We start from the raw sequence: 23585 nt of genomic DNA on the forward strand, positions 1-23585 counted from the left end.
GGGCTGAATGGCCTACTTCCACACTGTAGGGATTTTATGATGGGACAGGTGCTGTATAAATGCAAGTTTGTCTTCATTTTGTTTTGTTTCTTGTTGGAGTGTGTACTATCAGTTCCAATGTGAATTCAACAGGAATGAGGCAAGATTTAGATTTAGAAAGAGAGAGAGAGAGGAAGGAAAATTGTATGTGTTCCCTGGCTGTTTGTCAACTATTCCAGTCAAATTTCCTGTTTATAGGAAGAAAAATAAAACAGGGTCTGGAATAAAAACAACAGTAAATGATTCTGGGATTTTTTTCTAGTCTTTCAAATATATTTAGTGTAGCTTGCCCTGTTCAGCTAAAATTACGATAGCTCTGCAGGGGCACTGAACTGTGCTAACTGTGGGTTAAAGCCCCTCACATGAGTGGTGCAGACAGGGACAAAATATGACACAAACTGTGCCGATTCAGGGACAAAATAACCCTCAAATTGCACCAACTGTGGAGCAATATACCTCTCAAACTACAATGTATAAGGCGAGGCTGGGTGGGCTGGGAGTCCCACCCCCCGGCCCCGATAATGGAGTCTGAGGGGTGATCTTACCGAGGCATATCAAATCATGAGGGGCATGGTTAGTGTAAATAGCCAAGGTCTGTTCCCCAGGATAGGGGAGTCCAAAACTAGAGGGCATAGGTTTAAGGTGAGAGGGGAAAGATTTAAAAGGAATCTGGGGGGTGACTTTTTCACACACAAAGCGTGGTGCGTGTATGGAGTGAGCTGTCAGAGTAAGTGGCAGAGGTGAGTACAATAACAACATTTAAAACACATAAGGACAGCAACATGGATGGGAAAGGTTTAGAGGGATATGGGCCAAATGCAGGCAAATGGGACTAGCTCAGTTTGGAAAACCTGGTCAGCATGGATGATTTGGACTGAAGGGCCTGTTTCTGCTCTGTGTGACTATCGCTGTGGGGCATAATGACACAGGAAGCTGAGCTGACAGTCCGATAACGTATCGCACAGAGTTCACTGACCATGGGCCAAAGCTAAAAACAGACCTGAGAATGAATAAAGGAAATTGTTAAAAGAAAACACATTAAATCATCAAGAATAGTTGGTCTAAAGGCTTGTAACTCTGATTCATCGAAAAAATGCTGGGTGGAGCATCACCCAGTGGCAGGGACTGTAACTGCAGAATAGTCTCAGCCCTGAACCGTGATGTTATGTTCCTAACCCCTTATCCCGGTTTCCCAAAGTGGGCTCATGAGTTGAAATTTTGGGATGTGATCTCAGAGGTAACTGTGCTCCCTCTCTGTCAGGCCGCAGAGTCGGACAGCCTCCAGCTCCTCCACATTTCTCATGTTCTCACCGTGGGCCTCAGTTTAATTTGCAAGCCCCAAAATGGAGTGGCAGTGGGGAAAAAGTTTGGGAATTGTTGCATTTTCCACTGTATTTTGGCGTGTCATTGTCCAAATCAATTCCACAGGCAGAGGGATAGATTGCAACACCTAACAGACATCGTTAAAAATTTCAAATGGCTTCTTAATATAAACAGCTGCTGAGTGCTTGTGTACATTTGACACTAGGTCTTCGCAAAGGCGTGACAATTCAATCCTCAAAACATGATGTTAGGATAAATAAGCCACGGCTTTGATTTTAAAAGTCCTATCCCCCTGTGCAAGATCTCTCTGTGGCCTCGCCCTGCCTGATCTCTAGGACCTCCTTGGGAATACTGCCCAGATATCCCAGTTATGCCAGTGTCGTCACTGTTTCCTGACAATTTACTCAAAATGGTTCAAGTCTTTTGGTTTTCAGGATTCCCGTTTATTTTGCAACAGCAGAAGGAGTTTGAACTGAATCAGAGTTTGCAAACGCTAGTCAGATCTACATGTTATATCCTACAGTCGGCGCAGTTTGTACGGTGCTTTGTCCCTACAGTCGGTGCAGTTTGTGCGGTGCTTTGTCCCTACAGTCGGTGCAGTTTGTGCATTGCCTTGCCCCCTACAGTCGGTGCAGTTTGTGCGGTGCTTTGTCCCTACAGTCGGTGCAGTTTGTGCGGTGCTTTGTCCCTACAGTCGGTGCAGTTTGTGCATTGCCTTGCCCCCTACAGTCGGTGCAGTTTGTGCATTGCCTTGCCCCCTACAGTTGGTACAGTTTGTGCGGTGCTTTGTCCCTACAGTCAGTGCAGTTTGTACGGTGCTTTGTCCCTACAGTCGGTGCAGTTTGTGCGGTGCTTTGTCCCTACAGTCGGTGCAGTTTGTGCATTGCCTTGCCCCCTACAGTCGGTGCAGTTTGTGCAGTGCTTTGTCCCTACAGTCGGTGTATTTTATGCAGTGCTTTGTCCCTACAGTCGGTGCAGTTTGTGCATTGCCTTGCCCCCTACAGTCGGTGCAGTTTGTGCGGTGCTTTGTCCCTACAGGCAGTGCGGTTTGTGCGGTGCCTTTTCCCCTACAGTCGGTGCAGTTTGTGCATTGCCTTGCCCCCTACAGTCGGTGCAGTTTGTGCATTGCCTTGCCCCCTACAGTTGGTACAGTTTGTGCGGTGCTTTGTCCCTACAGTCAGTGCAGTTTGTACGGTGCTTTGTCCCTACAGTCGGTGCAGTTTGTGCGGTGCTTTGTCCCTACAGTCGGTGCAGTTTGTGCATTGCCTTGCCCCCTACAGTCGGTGCAGTTTGTGCAGTGCTTTGTCCCTACAGTCGGTGTATTTTATGCAGTGCTTTGTCCCTACAGTCGGTGCAGTTTGTGCATTGCCTTGCCCCCTACAGTCGGTGCAGTTTGTGCGGTGCTTTGTCCCTACAGGCAGTGCGGTTTGTGCGGTGCCTTTTCCCCTACAGTCAGCACAGTTTGTGCGGTGCCTTTTCCCTACAGTCGACGATGCTTGTGCAGTGTTTTGTCCCTACAGTTGGCACAGTTTGTACGGCGCTTTGTCCTTACAGTCCGTGCAGTTTGTGCGGTGCTTTGTCCCTACAGTCAGCGCAGTTTGTGCATTGCCTTGCCCCCTACAGCCTGTGCGGTGCTTTGTCCCTACAGTCGGCGCAGATTGTGTGGTGCTTTGTCCCTACAGTCGGCGCAGTTTGTGTGCTTCGCTGACAGCTAGCATGTCTTTGTGTGATACTTAGTCCCACCCTCGGGGCAGGTTCTCCTATATTTTACTCTACAGTCAATGTTTCCCCATGTTAAGTCCGGATTGTTGGGAATGTTTCCCTAGTTATTACAGTTTTCGATGTAATACCCCAAATTCTCATGCTCCCAGATGAGAAGGGATGAATTGGCTCCCTGCTTTTAATTGCCCACCCCCTCAATTGGCCACAAGCAGATTACTGTAAAAATGCCATTCCTTACCGCTATCTTTCTCACAGACCAAAAAAAGTTTGTCTTAAAAATGAGCTGAGTTAACCCAGTTTTTTTGAGTTAACAAAAGAACTAGTTGATTAATTACTAAATATAAGCAGAAATAAGAACGCAACACACGTGTACGAAGATTGGGAATAATAAGCGAATCAATAACAGATAAGAAAATTAAAACAAGAAACCTGCTTCTGGCTCTGAATAGTTCATGAAAAGTGGATAGTTGAACTTTGCAGCTGTTTAAGAATTGATGTTGCCAATAATGTTGATGTTGGTAGTTGAAACACCAATCTTGAAGTTCTTGGCTTTGGAGGTTGATTGAAATTATTTTGTCCTGGGTCCTTTCAACAGTAGCTGGGGGTCAAGTGTCAGTGTGAGAGAAAGCTATTTCACTTCTTTTACCTGCAGAGCAAGGGTGTCGGTTCTCAAACTGTGACCTTCACAGCTCATTAGTCCACACACAAGGTTGTCAGTGCAGTAACACTGACCGCGTCTGTGTGGAGTTTGCACATTCTCCCCGTGTCTGCGTGGGTTTCCTCCGGGTGCTCCTGTTTCCTCCCACAGTCCAAAGATGTGCAGGCTAGGTGGATTGGCCATGCTAAATTGCCTGTAGTGTTCAGGGGTGTGTGGGTAATAGGGGGATGGGTCTGGGTCGGATGCTTCAAGGGGTGGTGTGAACTTGTTGGGCCGAAGGGCCTGTTTCCACACTGTAATGAATCTAATCTAATCTAATCTAATCATGCACAGGCTGGGGATGAAGCCAGTTTTAAACACCTAGTTTGATTACCCCTGGAATGTAAAATACAACCAGAATGCTAGAGATGGTTTTGCCTAAAATAGAAGTCGGCAGTCAGTCTCCTGTTATCTCTTAATAAAAACTGAAAGAACTGAAGATGCTGTAAATCAGAAACAGAAACAGAAATTGGTGGAAAAGCTCAGCAGGTCTGGCAGCATCTGTGGAGAGAAATCAGAGTTAACGTTTCAGATCAGAACTGCGGAAGGGTCAGCCGAACTGTTAACTCAGATGCTGCCAGACCTACATAGAACAGAGAACGTTGCAGCACAGTACAGGCCCTTTGGCCCTCGATGTTGTGCCGACCTGTCATACCGATCTCAAGCCCATCTAACCTACACTATTCCATGTACATCCATGTGCTTGTCCAATGATGACTTAAATGTACCTAAAGTTGGCGAATCTACTATCGTTGCAGGCAAAGCGTTCCATTCCCTTACTACTGTCTGAGTAAAGAAACTACCTCTGACATCTGCCCTATATCTTTCACCCCTCAATTTAAAGCTATGCCCCCTCGTGCTCGCCGTCACCATCCTAGGAAAAAGGCTCTCCCTATCCACCCTATCTAACCCTCTGATTATTTTATATGTTTCAATTAAGCCACCTCTCAACCTTCTTCTCTCTTTTTTTTTCCTGTTGTTTCTTCCTCTTTAATCATTCCATTTCAAGTTCTCTTGACTGCGTGACATTCCAGAATTGCTCTCCAGACAGCAACTGAATTCATATCTGCCGTCATCATTTGGTTGTATCTCCTTTACCTTTCTGGAAAAGAAAACACATATTCTTTTAAAAGTTTCTGTATGTCCACAGATGACCCATGGTCTTCAAACCCACACAGTCAGTGCACTTGGTGTAGCTTTATCTCAAAGTCAGTGCAGTTTAGGTGATGTTTTGCCCCACTTCCTGCAATGTTTGTGACCGTATGTTTCACATCAGTATGTTTTATGACACTTTGCCCCACAGTCAATATAGGTTGCCTTACAGTCCACTCTACAGGCAGCATAGTTTTTGAGTCTTTTTACCCATTATTGGTGAAATTTGTATGTCACTTTGCCTCACAGTTGATGAGTTTTGTGTGTTGCTTTGACCCAAGGTTGGCATACTGTAACATGGCACTTCTTTCAAAAAGAAATTTTTGGAACTACAAACTGAAATGGATGTTGGTCTACTGTCATTGGAGTGCCAGAAAGAAATTTGCAACCTGGCAATGAAGTGTGGCATACTGTTAAGCTCTGTAGTACAGTGTTACTTTTTGGAAGCAGTAAGAGAATTTGAGACTGAGCACATCAAGAATCTTTTGAGTCGGGGAAACTCTGCCAGGCAACAGCCCCTTATTGGTTGAGTTGCAGCATGTTAAAAGGTTGCAAGACCCAAGAGCACCAGAGAGGAGTCCACACATCCAGAGGCTGCAGACAGAAAGCAGCAATCTTCCCATTCCCCGCTCTGTGTCTCCATGATAGAGAAACCAAGAGGGCTCGTGGATCTGGAATCTTCTAAACTAGGAGAACATAAAATTGGACTTAAAAACCAAAAGAACTGTGGATGTTGTAAATCAGGAACAAACGGTTGCTTTTCTGTTTCTGTTCATAAAATTGGACATGGTGTTATTGTCATAGGATTGATCCCAAGCGTCTCATTCCAACAACAAATGACATTGGAAACAGCTAAAACTATTCTGCAATTCAAAGAATTATCCACAATAGAATAACAAGTCTTTGCAACCATTTTGCTGGAGAAATCATTAAATAAATTATAGGTGGAATTGCCCACTGGCACCGAGAAGATTGAGGTAATTGAAATATTTGCCATAGCATCTGGGATTGGTAAAAATGCAGAGAGACCATGTACACAGGCTGAAGTCTCACTTGCATAAGCAAGGAATCAGTTACTGTCAAAGCAGCTTATGCATGAAAGGAGTGTTGAAGAAGCCTGAAATAAAAAAGGGAACTAGAACTTAAAATGCTTAAATTTGAATTCAGAGAGAGGCGTAAGATAAAACAGCATTTAAGACATAAAAACCAGAGATTCAGAAGTGAGAAACAAACCCAGAAAAGGAAAATTAAGGAAGCAATAGGTAACACTAACCTAAATGATACAGATTTTAAATAAAAGACATGTCAGCTGCTGAAGAAGATGGTCTGATATGAAGAATGTTGGTCATAATCTAAAGTCTCCCCATGAGCAACTCTGCTAGAGCTTTCCTTGTAGTTGCATGAGGGGTGGCCCAATAATCAGATAGGAACCAGAATCATTTGTATCGAGTGAAGCTGGAGGCTATTCTTTTAATTCTGCCTTCAAGTCTACTGTTTCCACCAGACCATTGGACAATAGATGGTATGGAGCCGTCCTTACATGTCATTTAACTTGGGGGAGTGCTCGAATTTCCTGCTGGTAAATGATAGCCATTGCCTGTGACCAATACTTTCAGGAGCCTGCGTATTGCAAAAGACGCTCACAGCTTTTCTATCGTCGTCCCCATGTTTGATGAAAGAATCCTATGCAAGTACAGCCACCTTGAGTGGGCATCCACATTGACTAAGAATTTTGAGCCTATGAAAGGTTTCGGGTTTCTCTGGTCATTCCCTCAAATGTCGGGGTCCTGCTGGCAGTAACTTTTGTCCTTGTTGGTGCTCTGGGCACTGCCCCACCAGGATGGTTATGCCTGTGTTCAGTCCTGCCCACCAGACATAACATATCTCCAACATCTTCAGTTTGGACACCCCTGGATTACCAGGGGGGAGTTCAGCTGGTACCTGGCAATGAACTTTGCTCAGGACAATCACTTTTGCTCCCATGATAAAATGCCATCCTCTACAGTGATCTAGTCTGGCAGGGTCAAGAAAGGCTTGAATTCTTGTTGTGATGGCCCTTTTCCGTCCCCCGTCAGCACCAGCTGTTTCAGTTTTGCTAGGACAGATCTTATTACGTGCATGGTCTGATATTGTCAGCAGTGACCAGGAGGGTGCCCAGAAAGTTGAAAACCAGAACGGACTCTTCCAGTGTTGGCGTCACTGGTGTATCTGCCAGCGGGAGGCGGCTCAAGGCATCTGCATTTACTAGTTGGCCTCCCAGACAGTGTTGCAACACGTAATTGCACATATTTAGAATGACCACTAAATTTGGTCTGAATCTATGGACAGCACAGCTTCTTTGAGTAGCCCTAGCATGGGTGTATAGTCTGTTGCTACTATAAATTTACGTCTGTAAATGTATTGGTGGAACTTTCTTACCCATAGATGACCATCAAACCTTCCTTCTCTGCCTGGACATATTTGCGCTCTGCATCAGCCAACGTCTGGAAGCCATACACTACTGGATGTTCCTCTCCATCGGGCCACTGGTGAGCCAACACTATCCCAATACTTTACGGGGAGGCATTGTGTGTCAGGACCAGATCTCATTTGGGATCATACTGTGCCAACACCTCAGATGACGCTAGCTGCTTCTTCGCTCCCCTAAAGGCTACAAGACCATTTCTAAGGCTTATCCTTCTTCAACAGCAGATGTAAGGGTGCCAGGATGGAGGCCAAGTTATGTATGAATTTTCCATAATAAGTCACCAATCCAAGGAAAGCCTAACCTCTGGTACAGATGTGGGATCTCAGGGCATTTTTGTTTGCCCTCGCTTTATCGTCCAACAGGTGTAACCCAGTCTTGTTAACTCTGTCGCCCCAGCAGGTTGCTTGGGTTGCCTGAAACATATATTTCTCCCTTCTAAGGCATAAGCCCACCTTGGAGAAATGTCTAAGCACTATGTCCAAGTTCTCCAAGTGCTCTTTATCAGTCTTCCCTTTTATTAGCATTTCATCCAGATAAATAGTGACCTGCCTTTGTAAAATGTTCTACATCATCCACTGATAAATGGCAGTCTTGCGTATTGGTACAAACCCTTACAGGTATTAATTGTAGCATCCTTCTGGAAATCCTCATCTAACCGCAATTGCATGTACACAGGGCTCGTATCCAGCTTCACAAAGGACAGCATCCCCTGCCAGTTTTGTGAATAAACCCTCTATGCAAGGGATCAGGTATTTATCCAGCTGCGAGAAATGGTTTACTGTTTGTTTAAAATCCCCACAAAGGTCAACTGACACATCAGGCTTCACAATCGATACAAAAACCAAAAGGACTGCAGATGCTGTAAATCAAGAACAAAGACGAAGTTGCTGGAAAAGCGGGGTTCTGAGGAAGGGTCACCGGACCCGAAACGTTAACTCTGTTTTCTCCTTCAAAGATGCTGCCAGACCTGCTGAGCTTTTCCAGCAACTTTGTTTTTGTTCACAATCAACACGACCGGTGCTGCCCATTCTACAAACTGCACTGGCTTGATGATTCCTTCACTTTCCAGCCTCCTGGTTTCTGCCTCTACATTTGCCCATAAGGCCAATGGCATTAGGCGGACCTTGCAGAATCGTGGAAATAATTCCTGGCCAACGTGCAAGCTGGCCTTTGCTCCTTTGATAGTCCCTAGACCTCCCTGAAAAACGTCAGTGAATTTAATTAGAACTTCACTCAGGCAGCCACTCTCTCATTGAAAAATGTTGAGTCACTCCAAGTGAATCTTTCTCAACCAATTTCACTCCATCAGGCATGGGCCCAAGTTTTTTACGACAGTCACTGGTAACTGAAACAGCTGCTTCTCATAAGAGACTGGAACTGAAGTTGTACCCTTAACATGTAGGTGTTCCCTGCTATAGGTTCTCAGTTTAACCGCAGCCTTATTGCAAACTTAAGGATTGGATCCCAGAGGGAATTTTGTTAAAGGTTGGTTCTATAGTTATTGATACAGCTGCACTGGTATCAACCTGTATTAAAACTGGATGACCATTTAATCAGGCATTTCTTTTGATTGATTCTGATTTGGATGTTGTTAAGTAATTTACCTGTTTCAATCTAGATGTAGGTTGGCTTTCCAGGGTGTGCACTCTCCTGGATACCAGCTTGAGTTTGGTTACTCACTTCAGATTTTTTGTTGTCACATACCAACAGCAACTAGAATGGCTTGCTGACCCAGATCCTATAAGACCATAATACATAAGAGCAAAAATTAGGCTTTTCAGCCCTTCGAGTCTGCTCTGCCATTCGATCATGGCTGGTAAGTTTCTCAACCCCATTCTCCCGCCTTCTCCCCATAATCCTCAATCCCCTTGATAATCAAGAACCTGTCTATCTCCGTCTTAAATATACTTAATGACCTGGTAGGAGAGACTAGGTCATGGCCTTAGAGTAAAGGAAAGACGTTTTAGAATGGAGATAAGGAGAAGCCTATTTGCCCTTTCTGCTAGAACATTGGTCCCAGCTCAGTTCAGGTGGAGACGGTCCCAAAGGTACAGATCCCTCCTGAAGAAAATGTTAGCCATTTGGCCAAGGCTTGGCTTCATTTTGGGGCTGACCTCGAGTCCCTTTGTTCAGGATATGTCCTCAGTGTGGCTATGCAATTGTCTTCGCTCAAGTGATGTTCCCCAAGCTCAGTCAGCTTGGATAGGGTATCCACTTCCATTGGCATACCTTGTAATTCACACACGCTACTTGCTGCATCTTCCAATGACAGAGCCGTTGTACTGCTCTGTTTGAAGTCCAGCTGGGCTTCAGCTGGTAGACGCCTTTGCATGGTTACATCATTAATCCCACACATCAAACAGTCTCTCAGCATCTCATTAAGGGCTAAATCCAAGTCACATGCTTCTGCCAGTCATCTTAACCTCATCAAAAATCCTGACATGGATTCTCCTGGTTCTTGAACTGCAAAGTAAAACCAATAGCATCTCAGAATTAGACGAGACGAGGGAATGTAATATTCCTTAACTAAATCTGTCAACTCTTGAACGTTTTAGTATCTGGGGCCTCATGAAACGTAAGGCTCCTAATAACTGAAAAAGATGTCAGTCCTCAAGCTGCCAGGAGAATTACTTGTAGATTTTCATCTGCCCCAATGTCATTTGCCTGGAAAAAAATAACACATTCTTTCCATTGGGCCCAATCTTCAGTGGCAGGATTGAATAAGTCAAGCTTCCCAAATAACAGCATGATGCCAGAAATGCTTATCCCAATTCAAAGATGACTGTTGTAAATGAATTCCTTCAGGGCCATATTTTTTTTTCCTCTCCTTGCCAACTGAAATAACTCCACAGAGGCTGGTTTCCCAACACTAAGCCATCCTTTATTTACATGTGCACAGTACTTGACCCTGGTCCAACTTCCTCAGAATAAACAGAATCTCTGACACTCTTCCTGTTTATCTGTCAACCAGGGCTCTCTGATTGGACCAGGTTAACAGACCCAGTCAGGGAACTCACATAATATGAGATCCGCCAGGCTGATCTCATTACAGCCACCGCACTCTGTATGGTCAGAGTGCCAAACAGCCATTCAGAAACTGACGTCAACCCTAATAAGTGAGTCACTATTGGCCACATATTACTTTACAAAACCCTTTAAAATGGCAATTGATGTGAATGCCTTGGAGGGTGGGAGCTGCAGAGATAGGCATGGACTTATTACAAGATTGGGTAGTTGGTGAGCTCAGTTAGCCCGATGCGTCACAAACTGATCAGAGCAATACCAACAGCGTGGATTCAATTCCCACACTAAGATCACTGTCTTCTCAACTTCACCCTTTAATGTAGTCACCCTTAAGTTAAGCCACATTTTGGTCTAAGGAGAGAATATTTACTTACTAACTTTTACAAAGTGAAGGAAAAGACATAGAGAAACCAATGGTGTACATTTCTAAGAAATTAAATCAATATCGGAAGGTCTACTTTATGGAGTGAAAGGAAACTTTGGGATTAATATGAGCAATTTTGAAATGTGTGTCCATCATAGTTATGAAGAAACACGAACAAAGCCTGACTATAATCAGCTAGTTTTTTTTGAGAAATTTAAGACTGAAAATATAATAATATTATTCTAATGGAACTTAATAACTTAACCATTCAATGTAAAATAAGATAATGTAATAGCAGGCAATTATCAAGAACATTACTATGCTGAAGTAGTTTAACAATTTGGGAAGCAAATGACAGGAAATTGTTTAAACCCTGTCCAAGGAATGAATGAGGGTGTATGGATGTAATGTTTGTGTTGCATTGTATTGTTTACCTGGTGAAGAAACATGTTTTAAAATGGTTGGAGTTATGTAAGAGAGCAAGTAGTTTTCATTTTTTAAGATTATAAACTGAAATGAAAGTTGGACGGCTATAATTGGAATAGCGACAAAGTTTCTCAACTTAATAGTCGTATAATCTTGACACATAATGTTGAATTCTACAGGATATTGTAGCTTTTTTAGGCAGTAGGAGGGAGAACTTGAGACTGAGCAGCACTGAGGATCATATGTATTTAGGAAGTTCTGCCTGACTAAAGCCCCTGTGAGAAGTTAAGCTACAGAGTGTTAAAACCTGTAAATTCCAAGACCAGCAAAAAGTGGAAGAAAAGACCCAGAGCCTGTAGACGGAAATCATTCAACTCTCTCTCTTTCTCTCTCTGCGGGAAAAACACAGAAAAGAAAGATTAAATCGAAAGAAAATACCTATTCAGTTTGTTTATCTCAAATTGGTTGGGAAAGATTCGCCTTGATTGGCTTAGCACTTTTTGTTCAGAAAATGGCTGCCCGGGTGAAATCCTAATTAAATATCCAGAAGTTTTTTCAGGAAGATCTGAGACTATCAAAGGACCTTGTACATTGACCAGGAAATGATGTGATACTGCAAGGCCTGCCCAGTGCCGTTTATTTACCTTTCACCCAATCAATCATTTAATTGAAGAATGTCCATGACCCTACAATCCTGACATAATCAGCACTGTAAAATTAAAAAGACAAGAAAAATCACTTTGCTCCTTTGGGACTTTTGATCTCTAGAATTTTGCTTATCCTGTCTATTTGGCCTTTCCACCCATATTATGTATTTGAAATTGTCTGTCTTAATTGAGATTGAGTGTGTATATTTGCAAATTTGAAGGGAAATAGTCAAGTGGAATAAAGTAGAAATCCTTTCTTTTCATTGCTGCTGGTAAAGTTAGTGTTACTTTTTCTGATCATGAATTGTTTTGTGTCCCGAGTTGCAGGCAGCCATGCAAATCATGGTCTCATTGGGATTTTATATATTTACACACTAGTGACAACTTGTAGAACAGTGGGAATGATTATTGGCACACGTTTCACAGAAGAGTCGTGACGTCAGTTGGAGTGACAGTTTGAACCGGCTGTGGAATATTCTGTGTGGTGATTGAGACCAGAGGACGTGAGAACAGTAGCTGGCCACTGAGTCCATCAGATCTTGCCTGCCATTTAAGGAGATCATGGCTGATTAGATAACCTTCAACTCCACTTTCCTGCCTTTCCCTGTAACCCTTGATTCCCTCACTGATTTAAAAACCTGTTATCTCAATCTTGAACATATGAATTCACCCAATTTCTACAGTTCTCAGTAAAGAATTCTACAGATTCACTCCTCTCTTGAGTTATGAAATTCTTTGTCATGTCTGTCTTAAGAAGGAAGCTCTGTATTTGAGATAATACCCTCTGGGCTTAGATTCTCCCATGAGGGGAAGCAACCTCTCTTCTTCTACTTTGTCAAACCCTGTGAGAATCATGTGTGTTTAAATGAGGTCACTGTTACATTCTGTAGAGTCTGTGGGACTCTGACCCGCAGTCAGTGCCACGTAGGCATCATTTTGCACTATCCAGCAGGTTCTGTGATCATTTTCCCCTCAGTCAACACAGTTTGTGTTCCACCTGACCTCAGTGTATGAGACAACTTGCCTCACAGATGCTGCGGTTTGTGAGATGATTTGCCCCGGAGTTAATGCAGTTTGTGTGAGCTGCGTTAGCTCTCAGTCAGTGCTGTGTGTGATGAATTACCCCAAAGTCAGTGCAGTTTTTAGGCGTCTCTGCACAGTCGCTGACATTGCATGATGCTTTCGACCACAGCCCTTGCAGTTTGTAAGACACATTTGGCACAATTTATGGGACCCTTTGGCCCTCACTTGGTTCACCTTGATCCACAGTTGCTGCACTTTCAGAATCCCATATGTGAAGATATACACTTCGGCAGGAAGAGTAGATGAATATTATTTCAATGGATAAAGGCTGCAGAAAGCTAGACATAGGGATTTGAAGATACATCCAACCTTATTGGGTATTAGGGAGGGCACATGGAATGTTGGCCTTTACTTCAAAGGGAATAGCTTATTAAAGCAGAAAGATTTTGCTGAAACTATACGAGGCATTACCCAGACCACAGCTGGAAAGTTGGGTAGAGGTTTGGTTAGCCCATCGAGGAAAAGACATATTGGCATTGGAGGAGGTTCACTGGGCTAATCCCAGGTATGCAAGGATTGTTTGAGGTTATGTTGAGTAAATTGGGCCTGTACTCAATTTTAAAGAACAAGAGGAAGCCTTGTTGAAATTCCTAAGATTCTTGGGGAGGGTAAATGCAGAAAGGTAGTTTCCCTTTCTGGTGGGGGAGAATCTAAGACTAGAGGATACAATCTCAGAATACGAGTTACACATTTAAGATGGAGACGAGGAGGAATTTCTTCTCTGAGGGAAGTGAATCTGTAGAATTCTTCACTGCAAAGGGCAGTCAGGGCTGAGTTAATTATATTCAGGGCTTGAGAGTGACAGATTTTTAATCAGGCAAGGAAAGGAAGGTTATGGAGAAAAGACAGGAATGTGAGGTGATCAGATTAGCCATGAGCTCTTTCAATAGGGGAGCACCCTCATTGGGCTGAATGTTTTTCTCCAGCTCCTGTATCTGTGGTCACTTCGATGATTTGCCTCAGCGTTGGTGATGTTTGCAATGCATCACACGCTGATTGGAACAGTTTGTGTAACACTTTTCCTAGTTTATGTTGATGCTTTGTTTCGGAATCAGCCTAGTTTGTGTGACACTTTGCCTCATGTTTGAGGTAGCTGAATGTCGCTTTAGGGAAGAAAGCAGTCATTCTCACCTGGGTCTGGCCTATCTGAGACTCCAGACCTACAACGAAGTGGTTGACTATTACAAATGCCTGCTGGGAGATTACGGATAGGCAATAAATGCTCAGCTAGCCAGGGAAACCTTCACCCTATGAATGAGTGAAAGAAGACTTGCAATTGCTTGTTTTTACAAATTACTGTAATGATGTTTTGTTTTTATAAAGCTTAGGCAGTTATTTTTAAAGGAAGAGAGAAGAAAAGCCCCAGAGACCTAAACACAAACTGAAAAGCTAACTTTTACTTAAAAAAACTAGAAATATTTGCCAATCCTGCACACCATTTGCTTCTTTGCCTGCACTCTCATTACACTGTGGCTGGTGATGCCTTTCTGCAGCTAATCTCACTGGACCTCGGCCTCTCAATCACTCCTTTTATCCTCTTTCACTCCAGAGAGTTTATTCTTCCAGTAAGTTAAAGCACCTTCAATACCACTGAACTTCCAACTTGAACCAAATTTCAAACGGTACAGTGACAATACTCACTTGGTTTTCATCTCAAACCACTGAAGTCCTATGCAAATTCCTCTTGATCTTTACAGACCATGCGGTGAATGAATTCCCTTTCTGTTTCAGAACCTGTTTAGCTACAATGACCAACACCTCATTGATTCCTCAAAGAAATTCAGATCTTTGAATTCTAACAGCCAGAATTGGTCAACTAGCTTCTTGAATAGGCTACTTTACTGAGTTAAAGCCTGCTGTCCTAATCTGACTTTAACTCTTACAAATTGTGGATTTATCTACATCTGCAGGACATGGTATCCTTGGGAATTGGCATCAAGTCAACTTTGCAAAGAAGCAAAGGCACCAGTTAATGACCAGGATTTACAACCAAGCGGCCAACTGGCACCACATTGACAACATTCACTCCCTCCACCACTGACTCTCAGTAGCAACAGTGTGTACCAGCTACAAGATGCACTGCAGAAATTCACCAAAAATCCTTGGACAGCACTTTCTAACCCTACAACCACTTCCATCTCAATGGGCAAGACCAGCAGATAGAGGGGAACACCACCTGCAAGTTCCCTTTAAGCCACTTAGCACTCTGATGTGGAAATATATTGCCCCTCCTGTGTAGCTGGGTCAAGATCTCGGAATTTTCTCCCTGACATCATTGTGGGTCAACCTGCAGCACTTGGACTGCACGGTTCAAGAAGGCAGCTCACCTCCATTTTCGCAATGCCAACAAGGGATGGGCAATAAATGCAGTCCAGCCAGCAACACCCACATTCCACAACGGAATAAAAGCTGAGAATACAAGGTGTAGAGCTGGATGAACACAGCAGGCCAAGCAGCATCAGAGCAGCTGGAAAGCTGACGTTTTTGGTCTGGATCCATTTCTGAAGAAGGGTCCAAACCCGAAACATCAGGTTTCCTGCTCCTCTGATGCTGCTTGGCCTGCTATGTTCACCCAGCTGTACACCTTGTTATCTCAGATTCTCCAGCATCGGCAGTTCCTACTATCTCTGAGTAGCACAATGAGGAAGATGGAGGATTTGCTACACGTGGGAAGCCGCAAAGTGAAATCTGTTCATGTTGTGAGTGAGTGCTACCTCAGGACACCCCAGTTGTGATTTTAGAGAATCTACATTCCTGTAATGCCAGGCCCTTGGCACCCACTTCCTTCACTGTACCACTGACGGGCATGCCTTCAGCAGTCTGTGGACCTGAAAATTGGAATTCCCTCCCCAAACTCATCCAACCCCTTTCCTTCTGTAAGGAGGGGGAGTTGTGGGAGGGTGAGAGTTGGTTACTGTTACTCCCCGCATCATCACCAGGGAAGATGAACAGTCCGTGGCAGCTATTGTGGTAGGGCTTGGTGAATCTTGACGGCACGGGAGCTTGGGACAAACTGCATCGATGCATCAAAGAGCTAGCATTGGCAAAAAAGGGGCCGATGGGCTAGAAGATTCAGTGAGTTGCCATTTCATTCAGGGATCATTTTGTGCGGTGATTGCTGCTGCATGATGTGAAATGGTCACTGAGCAAACAGTATCCTGCCTTTGCAGTCCTGCGCATTGATGGGAGGGGATTGGAAAAATTAAGAAAGCAACTCGTGTAAAGCCGAGACAGTTCCAGCTCAGGAGAGTCTGAAACAATTTCCAGCTGTTTGCCGAAGGAACAGCCGCTCTCTTTTCCCATATGGGAATGACTCACTGGTCTGGCAAGGCTCGGAGTTGAAGGCAGTACTCTGACTGTGGAATGGATTTTCTGGAAGCCAGTCAGAGATCACTGGGCATCAGGGAAAGTACTTGAGCCACAGCTGAGTCCGGGGGAGGGGAGAAAACAGGACTGAATGAGAACCCCAGCTGTTAGTGCGGTGTTGTGCAAGAGAGGGAATGGAAACTCTTTAATTAAAGAGGCCGAGAGTGGGGGAAGGCTCAGTTCGCTGAGCTCTCAATCTCTCTCTCTCTTTGTGTAGAAGGTCTTTTTCAGTTGAGGTTTTTAACTCATTCCACACTGAAGTCTCCTGGATTCACCTCCTAGGCAGAAACTTGTTGATATATTTTTTTCTCAGTTCATCCCTCAAGCAGCAGATGCAATATTGGGCATTGGCTCTGGGAAATAATAAAATGCTTGCATTAGTGCATGCAAGGTTAGAAACTACACAATCTGGCACATGCAAGCTGTAAAACCATGCAAAGGTCACACTGTTGGAAATAAGCTCTGAAAGCATGCAACAGGATGTTGCTGGGCATGGAGGGCTGGAGTTATAAGGAGAGGCTGGATAGGCTGGGACTTCTTTTCACTGGACTGTAGGAGGTTGAGGGGTGATCTTATGGGGGTTGATAAAATCATGAGGGATAGAGATAAAGTGAATATTAAGTGTCTTTTCCCTAGGGTGGTGGATTTTAAAACTAGGGGCATATTTTTAAGGTGAGAGGAGGAAGATTTTAAAAAAGACATAAGCATCAATTTTTGACACAGAATGGTGGATGCGGGTATAGTTACAATGTTTAAAAGATATTTGAATAAGTACATGAATAAGAAATGGTTTGGAGGAAATTGGGCCAAGCGCAGGCAGGTGGGGTGTGTTTAGTTTGGGATTATGGTCAGGATGGACAAGAACAAAGAACAAAGAAAATTACAGCACAGGAACAGGCCCTTCGGCCCTCCAAGCCTGCGCTGATCCAGATCCTCTATCTAAACCTGCCACCTATTTTCCAAGGATCTGTATCACTCTGCTCTCTGCCCATTCATGTATATGTCTAGATACATCTTAAATGAAGCTATCGTGCCCGCCTCTACCACCTCCGCTGGCAACGCGTTCCAGGCACCCACCCCCCTCTGCGGAAAGAACTGTCCATGCATATCTCCCTTAAACTTTTCCCCTCTTATCTTGTAATCGTAACCCCTAGTAATTGAGTCCCCCACCCTGGGGGAAAAAGCTTCTTGCTATCCACTCTGTCTAAACCTCTCATGATTTTGTAGACCTCAATTAGGACCCCCCTCAACCTCTGTCTTTCTAGTGTAAATAATCCTAATCTACTCAACCTCTCTTCATAGCTAGCGACCTCCATACCAGGCAACATCCCGGTGAACCCCTTCTGCACCCTCTCCAAAGCATCCACCTCCTTTTGGTAATGTGGCAACCAGAACTGCACACAGTACTCCAAATGTGGCCAAACCAAAGTCCTATACAACTGTAACGTGACCTGCCAACTCTTGTACTCAATACCCCGTCCGATCAATAAAAGCATGCCATATGCCTTCTTGACCACTCTATCGACCTGCATTGCCACCTTCAGGGAACAATGGACCTGAACACCCAGATCTCTCTGTGCATCAGTTTTCCCCAGGGCTTTTGCATTTACCGGATAGTTGGCTGTTGAATTGGATCTTCCAAAATGCATCACCTCGCATTTGCCTGGATTGCACTCCATCTGCCCTTTCTCTGCCCAACTCTCCGATCTGTCTATATTCTGCTGCATTCTCCAATCGTCCTCTTCACTGTCTGCTACTCCACCAATCTGCATGTCATCTGCAAACTTGCTAATCAGACCATCTATACCTTCCTCCAGAGCATTTACGTATATCACAAACATCAATGGCCCCAACATGGCTGCCTGTGGAGCACTACTGGTCACAGTTCTCCATTTTGAGAAACTCCCTTGCACTATAACTATCTGTCTCCTGTTGCCCAGCCAGTTCTCTAATCATCTAGCTAGTACACGCTGGACTCCATGCGACTTCACTTTCTCCATCAACCTACCATGGGGATCCTTATCAAATGCCTTACTGTATAGTTGGACTGAAGGGTCTGTTTCCATGTTGTATGACTGTATAACACTGTGTGCAAACTCCAAAACCATGCAATGGCTGCACAGGTATATACAAGCTCTGAAACCACAAAGATGACACTGATACAGTCCCCGCCCATCGGGCAATTTCAATGTCTGCTCACAAGTTTAATAGGCATGGGGGTTATGCTGAGGCTTCCTAAAATGTGGCCTCGCTCTCAACTGGGGAATTTTGGGGCAATAAGTGTTTTAAGAAGAGAAACAAGTTTTTCAGAGTTTGCGTGGGGGTGTTGGCCGGAATGGTCCTCAGAGAGACAGGAAAAGCTTTCTCTTCAAAGCCGTAAAGGTTAAAGAAGTTCAAAAGATTTTCAAACTCTTCAGGCATTTTGACAGAGTAAATGAGGAGAAACTATTTCCAGTTGAAGTGCCCAGGTTAAAATTGAGGTCTCAGTGAGCAGCTTAGCCAATCGCGTGATAATGCATCCAACCTCTGAGCTTTGGCAGAAATGTGTATGTTTTGCTGATCAGAGAGGGAATTTCAAAATTGGCCAATAAAATGAATCTGATTAGAATTTGATGCACGATAGAGTTAACAATGTGGCAGCTTGGCTCAATGAGCAGCACTCTTTTTCTCTAAGTTCAAAGGTTGCAGTGTTCGAGCCACACACCCTGCCACAATGTTGCAGCTGCCTGTGTCCCCTTTCAGATGGAGCATCAATATAGCTTCCTGCCTCAGGTGCATGTACAAGATTCCATGGTGTTATTGCCAAACAAAGAGCTGGGAAATCCACTATGGTGTCTCAGGGTCATATGTATATCAATCCCTCAATCAACACCACTGTAATACCTGATTATTATCATATTGCTGTATGTGGGATCTTGCTGCTCACAAATTTGCTTCTGCTTTTCCTACTTTACTGTTGCGACTATGCTTGAAGAATGACTTTATTGGCTGTAGAGAAATTTGAACATTCTGGCAAATAAAGGCAAATCTTTTTCTCATTCCCGCTTTTCTTCTGTCTACCACAGATTGGCCTTAGCTATCCATTATCTGGCAGTATTTCTCAATCTTCTCTTTGGAAACCTCTCTCTATTGTCTCCCTGAGCACTCGTGTTTCCCACTCCCCCTACTCCATCCAAAATCCACTAGCTGCCCTTCTGGGGATACCTGCAAGGTGAGCTCACCCACATCCGGTTACATCTTGGCAAAGGTAGGGTGATGCCTTTCAATGGATAGTAGTTGCCCACTCAAAGTCGTCAATTAGTCCACCAGAGGGCAGGCCCCCTGACATCACTGCTGGGACAGCAGGAAAGCAGCAACAGGCGGTTAGGCAGTGAGTTGACCACTGCTAGATTTAAAGTCCACTCTCCTGCCACAATGCACAAGCCTGTGCTGGCCATTCAGTCCATCTCTGCCATTCAATAAAGATGTGAATTATCTGTGTTTTGAATTCCACATTCCCATATAACCCCGTAAGCCTTTGGCTCTCCTCCTAATGAAAATCTATTGACATCGTCCAAAGAGCATCTAATAATCTGCCTCCACTCTCTTACGAGGTACAATTCCAAAGCGCTTCAACCCTCTGAGAGGCAGAAATTCTCCACCCACCAGAAATTCTCCTCATCTGTCTCAGATTTCCACTCACCAGCTCCTGCTTCTTGCTTTTCCAGGTTAATTCATTGTCTCCTCTCTCCATATACCTCATTCTCACAGTCTCACTCTTTGCTTGCTCTGACCAACCAAATATGGCTGAAGTGACCCAATGAATATGGAAGGGAGAGCTAAAGGGACAAAATACAGGGGCAACAGTGCATCTATTTCTGATTGAATCCTGTTGAGTTATTGCTGAGATTTATTGATGTGGAGGTGCTGATGTTGGACTGGGGTAGACAAGGTCAAAAATCACACCACACAAGGTTATAGTCCAAAATGTTTATTTGAAGACACAAGGTTTCGGAGTCTCACTCTTTCTTTGGGTGTTAATGTTTTATTGGTTTGGTGAGTGCAAAGGCTTTTTTCTCTCTCCTTCCTGAACCTTCTTGTATCTGTGTTTTATTGGCAGGGCCAGCAGAAGTTCCCATGATGTCCCCTAATGGATCCATTCCCCCAATTCACGTCCCACCAGGATACATCTCGCAGGTAAGAGATCATCCCAACACACACCCCTTCCTGACTCAGCCTGTGCACAAGTCTGATATCTATCTCTGAGGTGAGGGATGATAAGGAACCAATCCTAATTGCCAAACCTCTTGAATATCATGTATTATATAAAGTAACGGCTCTGGAAGAGTTAATGTTGAAGCTTTATTGAGCTCTAACCAATTGAGGAGTCACAAAAGTTTTGATGGAGAGGCGCCATCTAGCACAAGGTCCTCTGGTTCCTAACAGTCTTTGTAGTTATGACCAACTAGTCAGTGTAACTTGCATCTACTGGTATTGACCTCTTGTGTTGGAAAACAAATGCCTTATATCATTGAGACTCAATGGTGTTTTATCCTCTCCCATTGCGAATTATAAAAGGTCTCAGATTCAGCAGGGAAGGAGGATTGTCGTTGGGTCCAATTAATTCCTGACTCAGCAATATGTTTCAGACACCACAAGATTATCTTCCACTGTCTTATACTGTCTAACCTGTCAAGCACTTAGAGTATTTTCTGCTTTCATCACAAGAAACAGAGGTTTTGATCATTGGTGTGTGTGTGCACACGTGTCTCAGTTTGTGTGTGCCAGCCTGCGTGTATGTGTGTTTGTGTCAGTATGTATGTGTCTGAGTGTGTGTGTGCCAGCCTGCGTGTGTGTGTGTGGGCGTGTGTGTGTGTGTGTGTGTGTGTGTGCGCGCGTGTGTGTATACAGAGAACTGGTGGCTTTCTGAGCATGGGGAGGACAGCCGTGGTGAAGATCAGTTCATTGTATTTGGTGGACTTTTCTCAATTTAGTTTTGCTAAAGATCTTCAGTCAGGAGGCTAAAGAATGTAGGGTATCTAGACAATGTGGAGTTTCCCTTATTCTTATCAATCCACTTGCCCCAATACACCTCATGACTGTATTGGTAGCAGTAAACAACATAAAGCCCTTGTTGCAACAAAGCCCAATGGAAAGATAGAGGTGCAGTGGTAATGTCACTGCACTCATGATCTGGAGACTCAAGTTAATGTTCTGGGGATGTGCGTTCAAATCTCACGATGGTAACTGGCAGAATTTAAATTGAAGGAATCTCGGTGTCTCTTAGCGTCAGTGACAGTGACTGTTAAACCCCTCTTGGGTATTCTAAAAATCCATCGGATTCACTCACGTCTTTCAGGGAAGGAAATCTGCCATTCTTACCTGGTATGGTCCACATGTCTCTTCATGACTACTAATTCGCTTTTGCAGGCAACTCGACTCAATTCAAGGGCGGGCAACAAATGCTGGTCTTGCCAGTGACATCCACATCCCATGAAAGAATTTTAGAAAGGACTAAGGAAATCCTCCATTGTGTTGTGCAAAACCACCACAGTGCTAAATTGTACGGATTCAGGAAAGCTCGAGCATTTTAAGCCACCATCAAAAGCAGAATTGTACTCAATCACAATCTTTAACCTGATCGGCATTACCAACAAGCTGGGGATCAACAATGGGTTTTTGGGAAATCACGGAAAACACTCCAGATGTAGCATTGGACAGCCGAAAGGTGAGGTGTCAATGTGGTGAGGCTATTGCACAGAACTGCATGCATCGCAAAAAGGAGAAGCAGCATGTAATTAATAGAACTAAATGATCCTTTAAACAAAGTCATGCAGTCCTGCCACATCCAGTCATACCCCACAAGTGCTGAGCAATGGCCCCCTCCAACAAGAAAGAATCTAACCATCTGAGGAGCAGGAAAGTTGAAGTTTCACGTTGGGACCCTTCATCGACCCTGATGAAGGGTGCCAACTCGAAACCTGACTTTCCTACGCCTCAGATGCTGTCTGACCTCTTGTGCTCCGCCAGCTCAACATTTTATCAACTCTGGCTTCCAGCATCTGCTGCCTTTTGTTATCTCCTAGAATCTGATCATCTCCTTTTGACACCTATTCCCATCGTTACCTCCTCAATTATCAACATAGTGTGGGTCTGCATCAATCAGAAATTGAACTGGAAGAGCCTTATAAAGACAATGGCTGGAAGATCACTCAGCAAGTTGAAAATTCTGACAAATAACTACAAAGTTTGTCCGCTATCCACAAGGCAGAGGTCAGCAGTGTAATGGAATGCTCCCCATTAGCCTGGATGAATGCAGACCCAGCAACACTCAAGCAGTTTGACATATCATGTGTCGATTGGTGCCCCTTCAACTGTTTTTAAATACTCTCTCCCTCTACCACTGATGCACAGTGGCAGCAGTGTGTACCATCTGCAAGGTTCACTGCAGTGATTCACCAAGTCTTGTTCAACAGCAGCTTCCAAACGTGCGACATTTGTCATCTACAAAGACAAGGACAGAAAAATCATGAGAACACTACCTCCTGCAAGTTCCCTTCCAAAACACCCACTATCATGGCTTGGAACCGTTCTTACACTTTTGATGGGTCAAAATTTTGAAACTTCCTCCTGAAAGGCTTTGTAGGTCTACAAAAAGCATATGAACTGCAGTGGTTCAAGAAGGCAGCTCACCTTCTCCAGGGCAATTGGGGATGGGCAGTAAATACTGACTAGTGATGCCTACATCCCTGAAATGAATGAAAAATAGGATGGAGTGTTCATGTGCTGTCGAAGGAGATGAAATGGATGGGTAGAGTCAATGAAAGCGTATAATTTTATTTTTGTAATTACCAAGAAACCTGCATGAAACATGAAGCCCTTTGGGCAGGAAGTGAATTAACGGCTGGTTTAGGAAAACAATCCTGACCTCCTTGAACTCAGGAAGTTGGAGAGTGTGTGGGGTTGTGTCAGACAGCTTCATTTGAGTTGCAATGCATGAGTTGCTGGAATTGAAAATAAATCTGTTTAACTCCTGAAAGGATATGTGGCAACCATCTGTGTTTCACATTCACTGAGCACGTGAATCCTATCCCCAGTTGTCAATGTTTTATTTTCAACAAGGCAGAGACTGAGAGAGGGAAAGTAACAGACAGCATGGGGCAATAGCAGCAAAAGTAAATATTGAAGAACAGGTGTAACAGTAGGAATTCGGCCCATCAAGTCTACTGCACCACATAACTGAAAATGGCTGACCTTCCCATTAATTGTTCGTAACTTTGTGTTCAGGAATGTATA

General features: G+C 44.0%; 1 protein-coding gene across 2 annotated transcripts in view; it reads left to right on the forward strand.

Annotated features, from left to right (window-relative positions):
* Nucleotides 1-23585, forward strand: part of fndc3ba (fibronectin type III domain containing 3Ba) — a 348395-nt gene that overhangs the window by 192717 nt on the left and 132093 nt on the right. For both annotated transcript variants that reach the window (XM_048542804.2, XM_048542805.2), the window contains one exon: nucleotides 20410-20486. In XM_048542804.2, the coding sequence (XP_048398761.1) occupies nucleotides 20410-20486 (77 nt within the window). The remainder of the gene's footprint in view (nucleotides 1-20409; nucleotides 20487-23585) is intronic.

The sequence above is a fragment of the Stegostoma tigrinum genome, chromosome 14, assembly GCF_030684315.1.
Source record: "Stegostoma tigrinum isolate sSteTig4 chromosome 14, sSteTig4.hap1, whole genome shotgun sequence".
Lineage (NCBI taxonomy): Eukaryota > Metazoa > Chordata > Chondrichthyes > Orectolobiformes > Stegostomatidae > Stegostoma > Stegostoma tigrinum.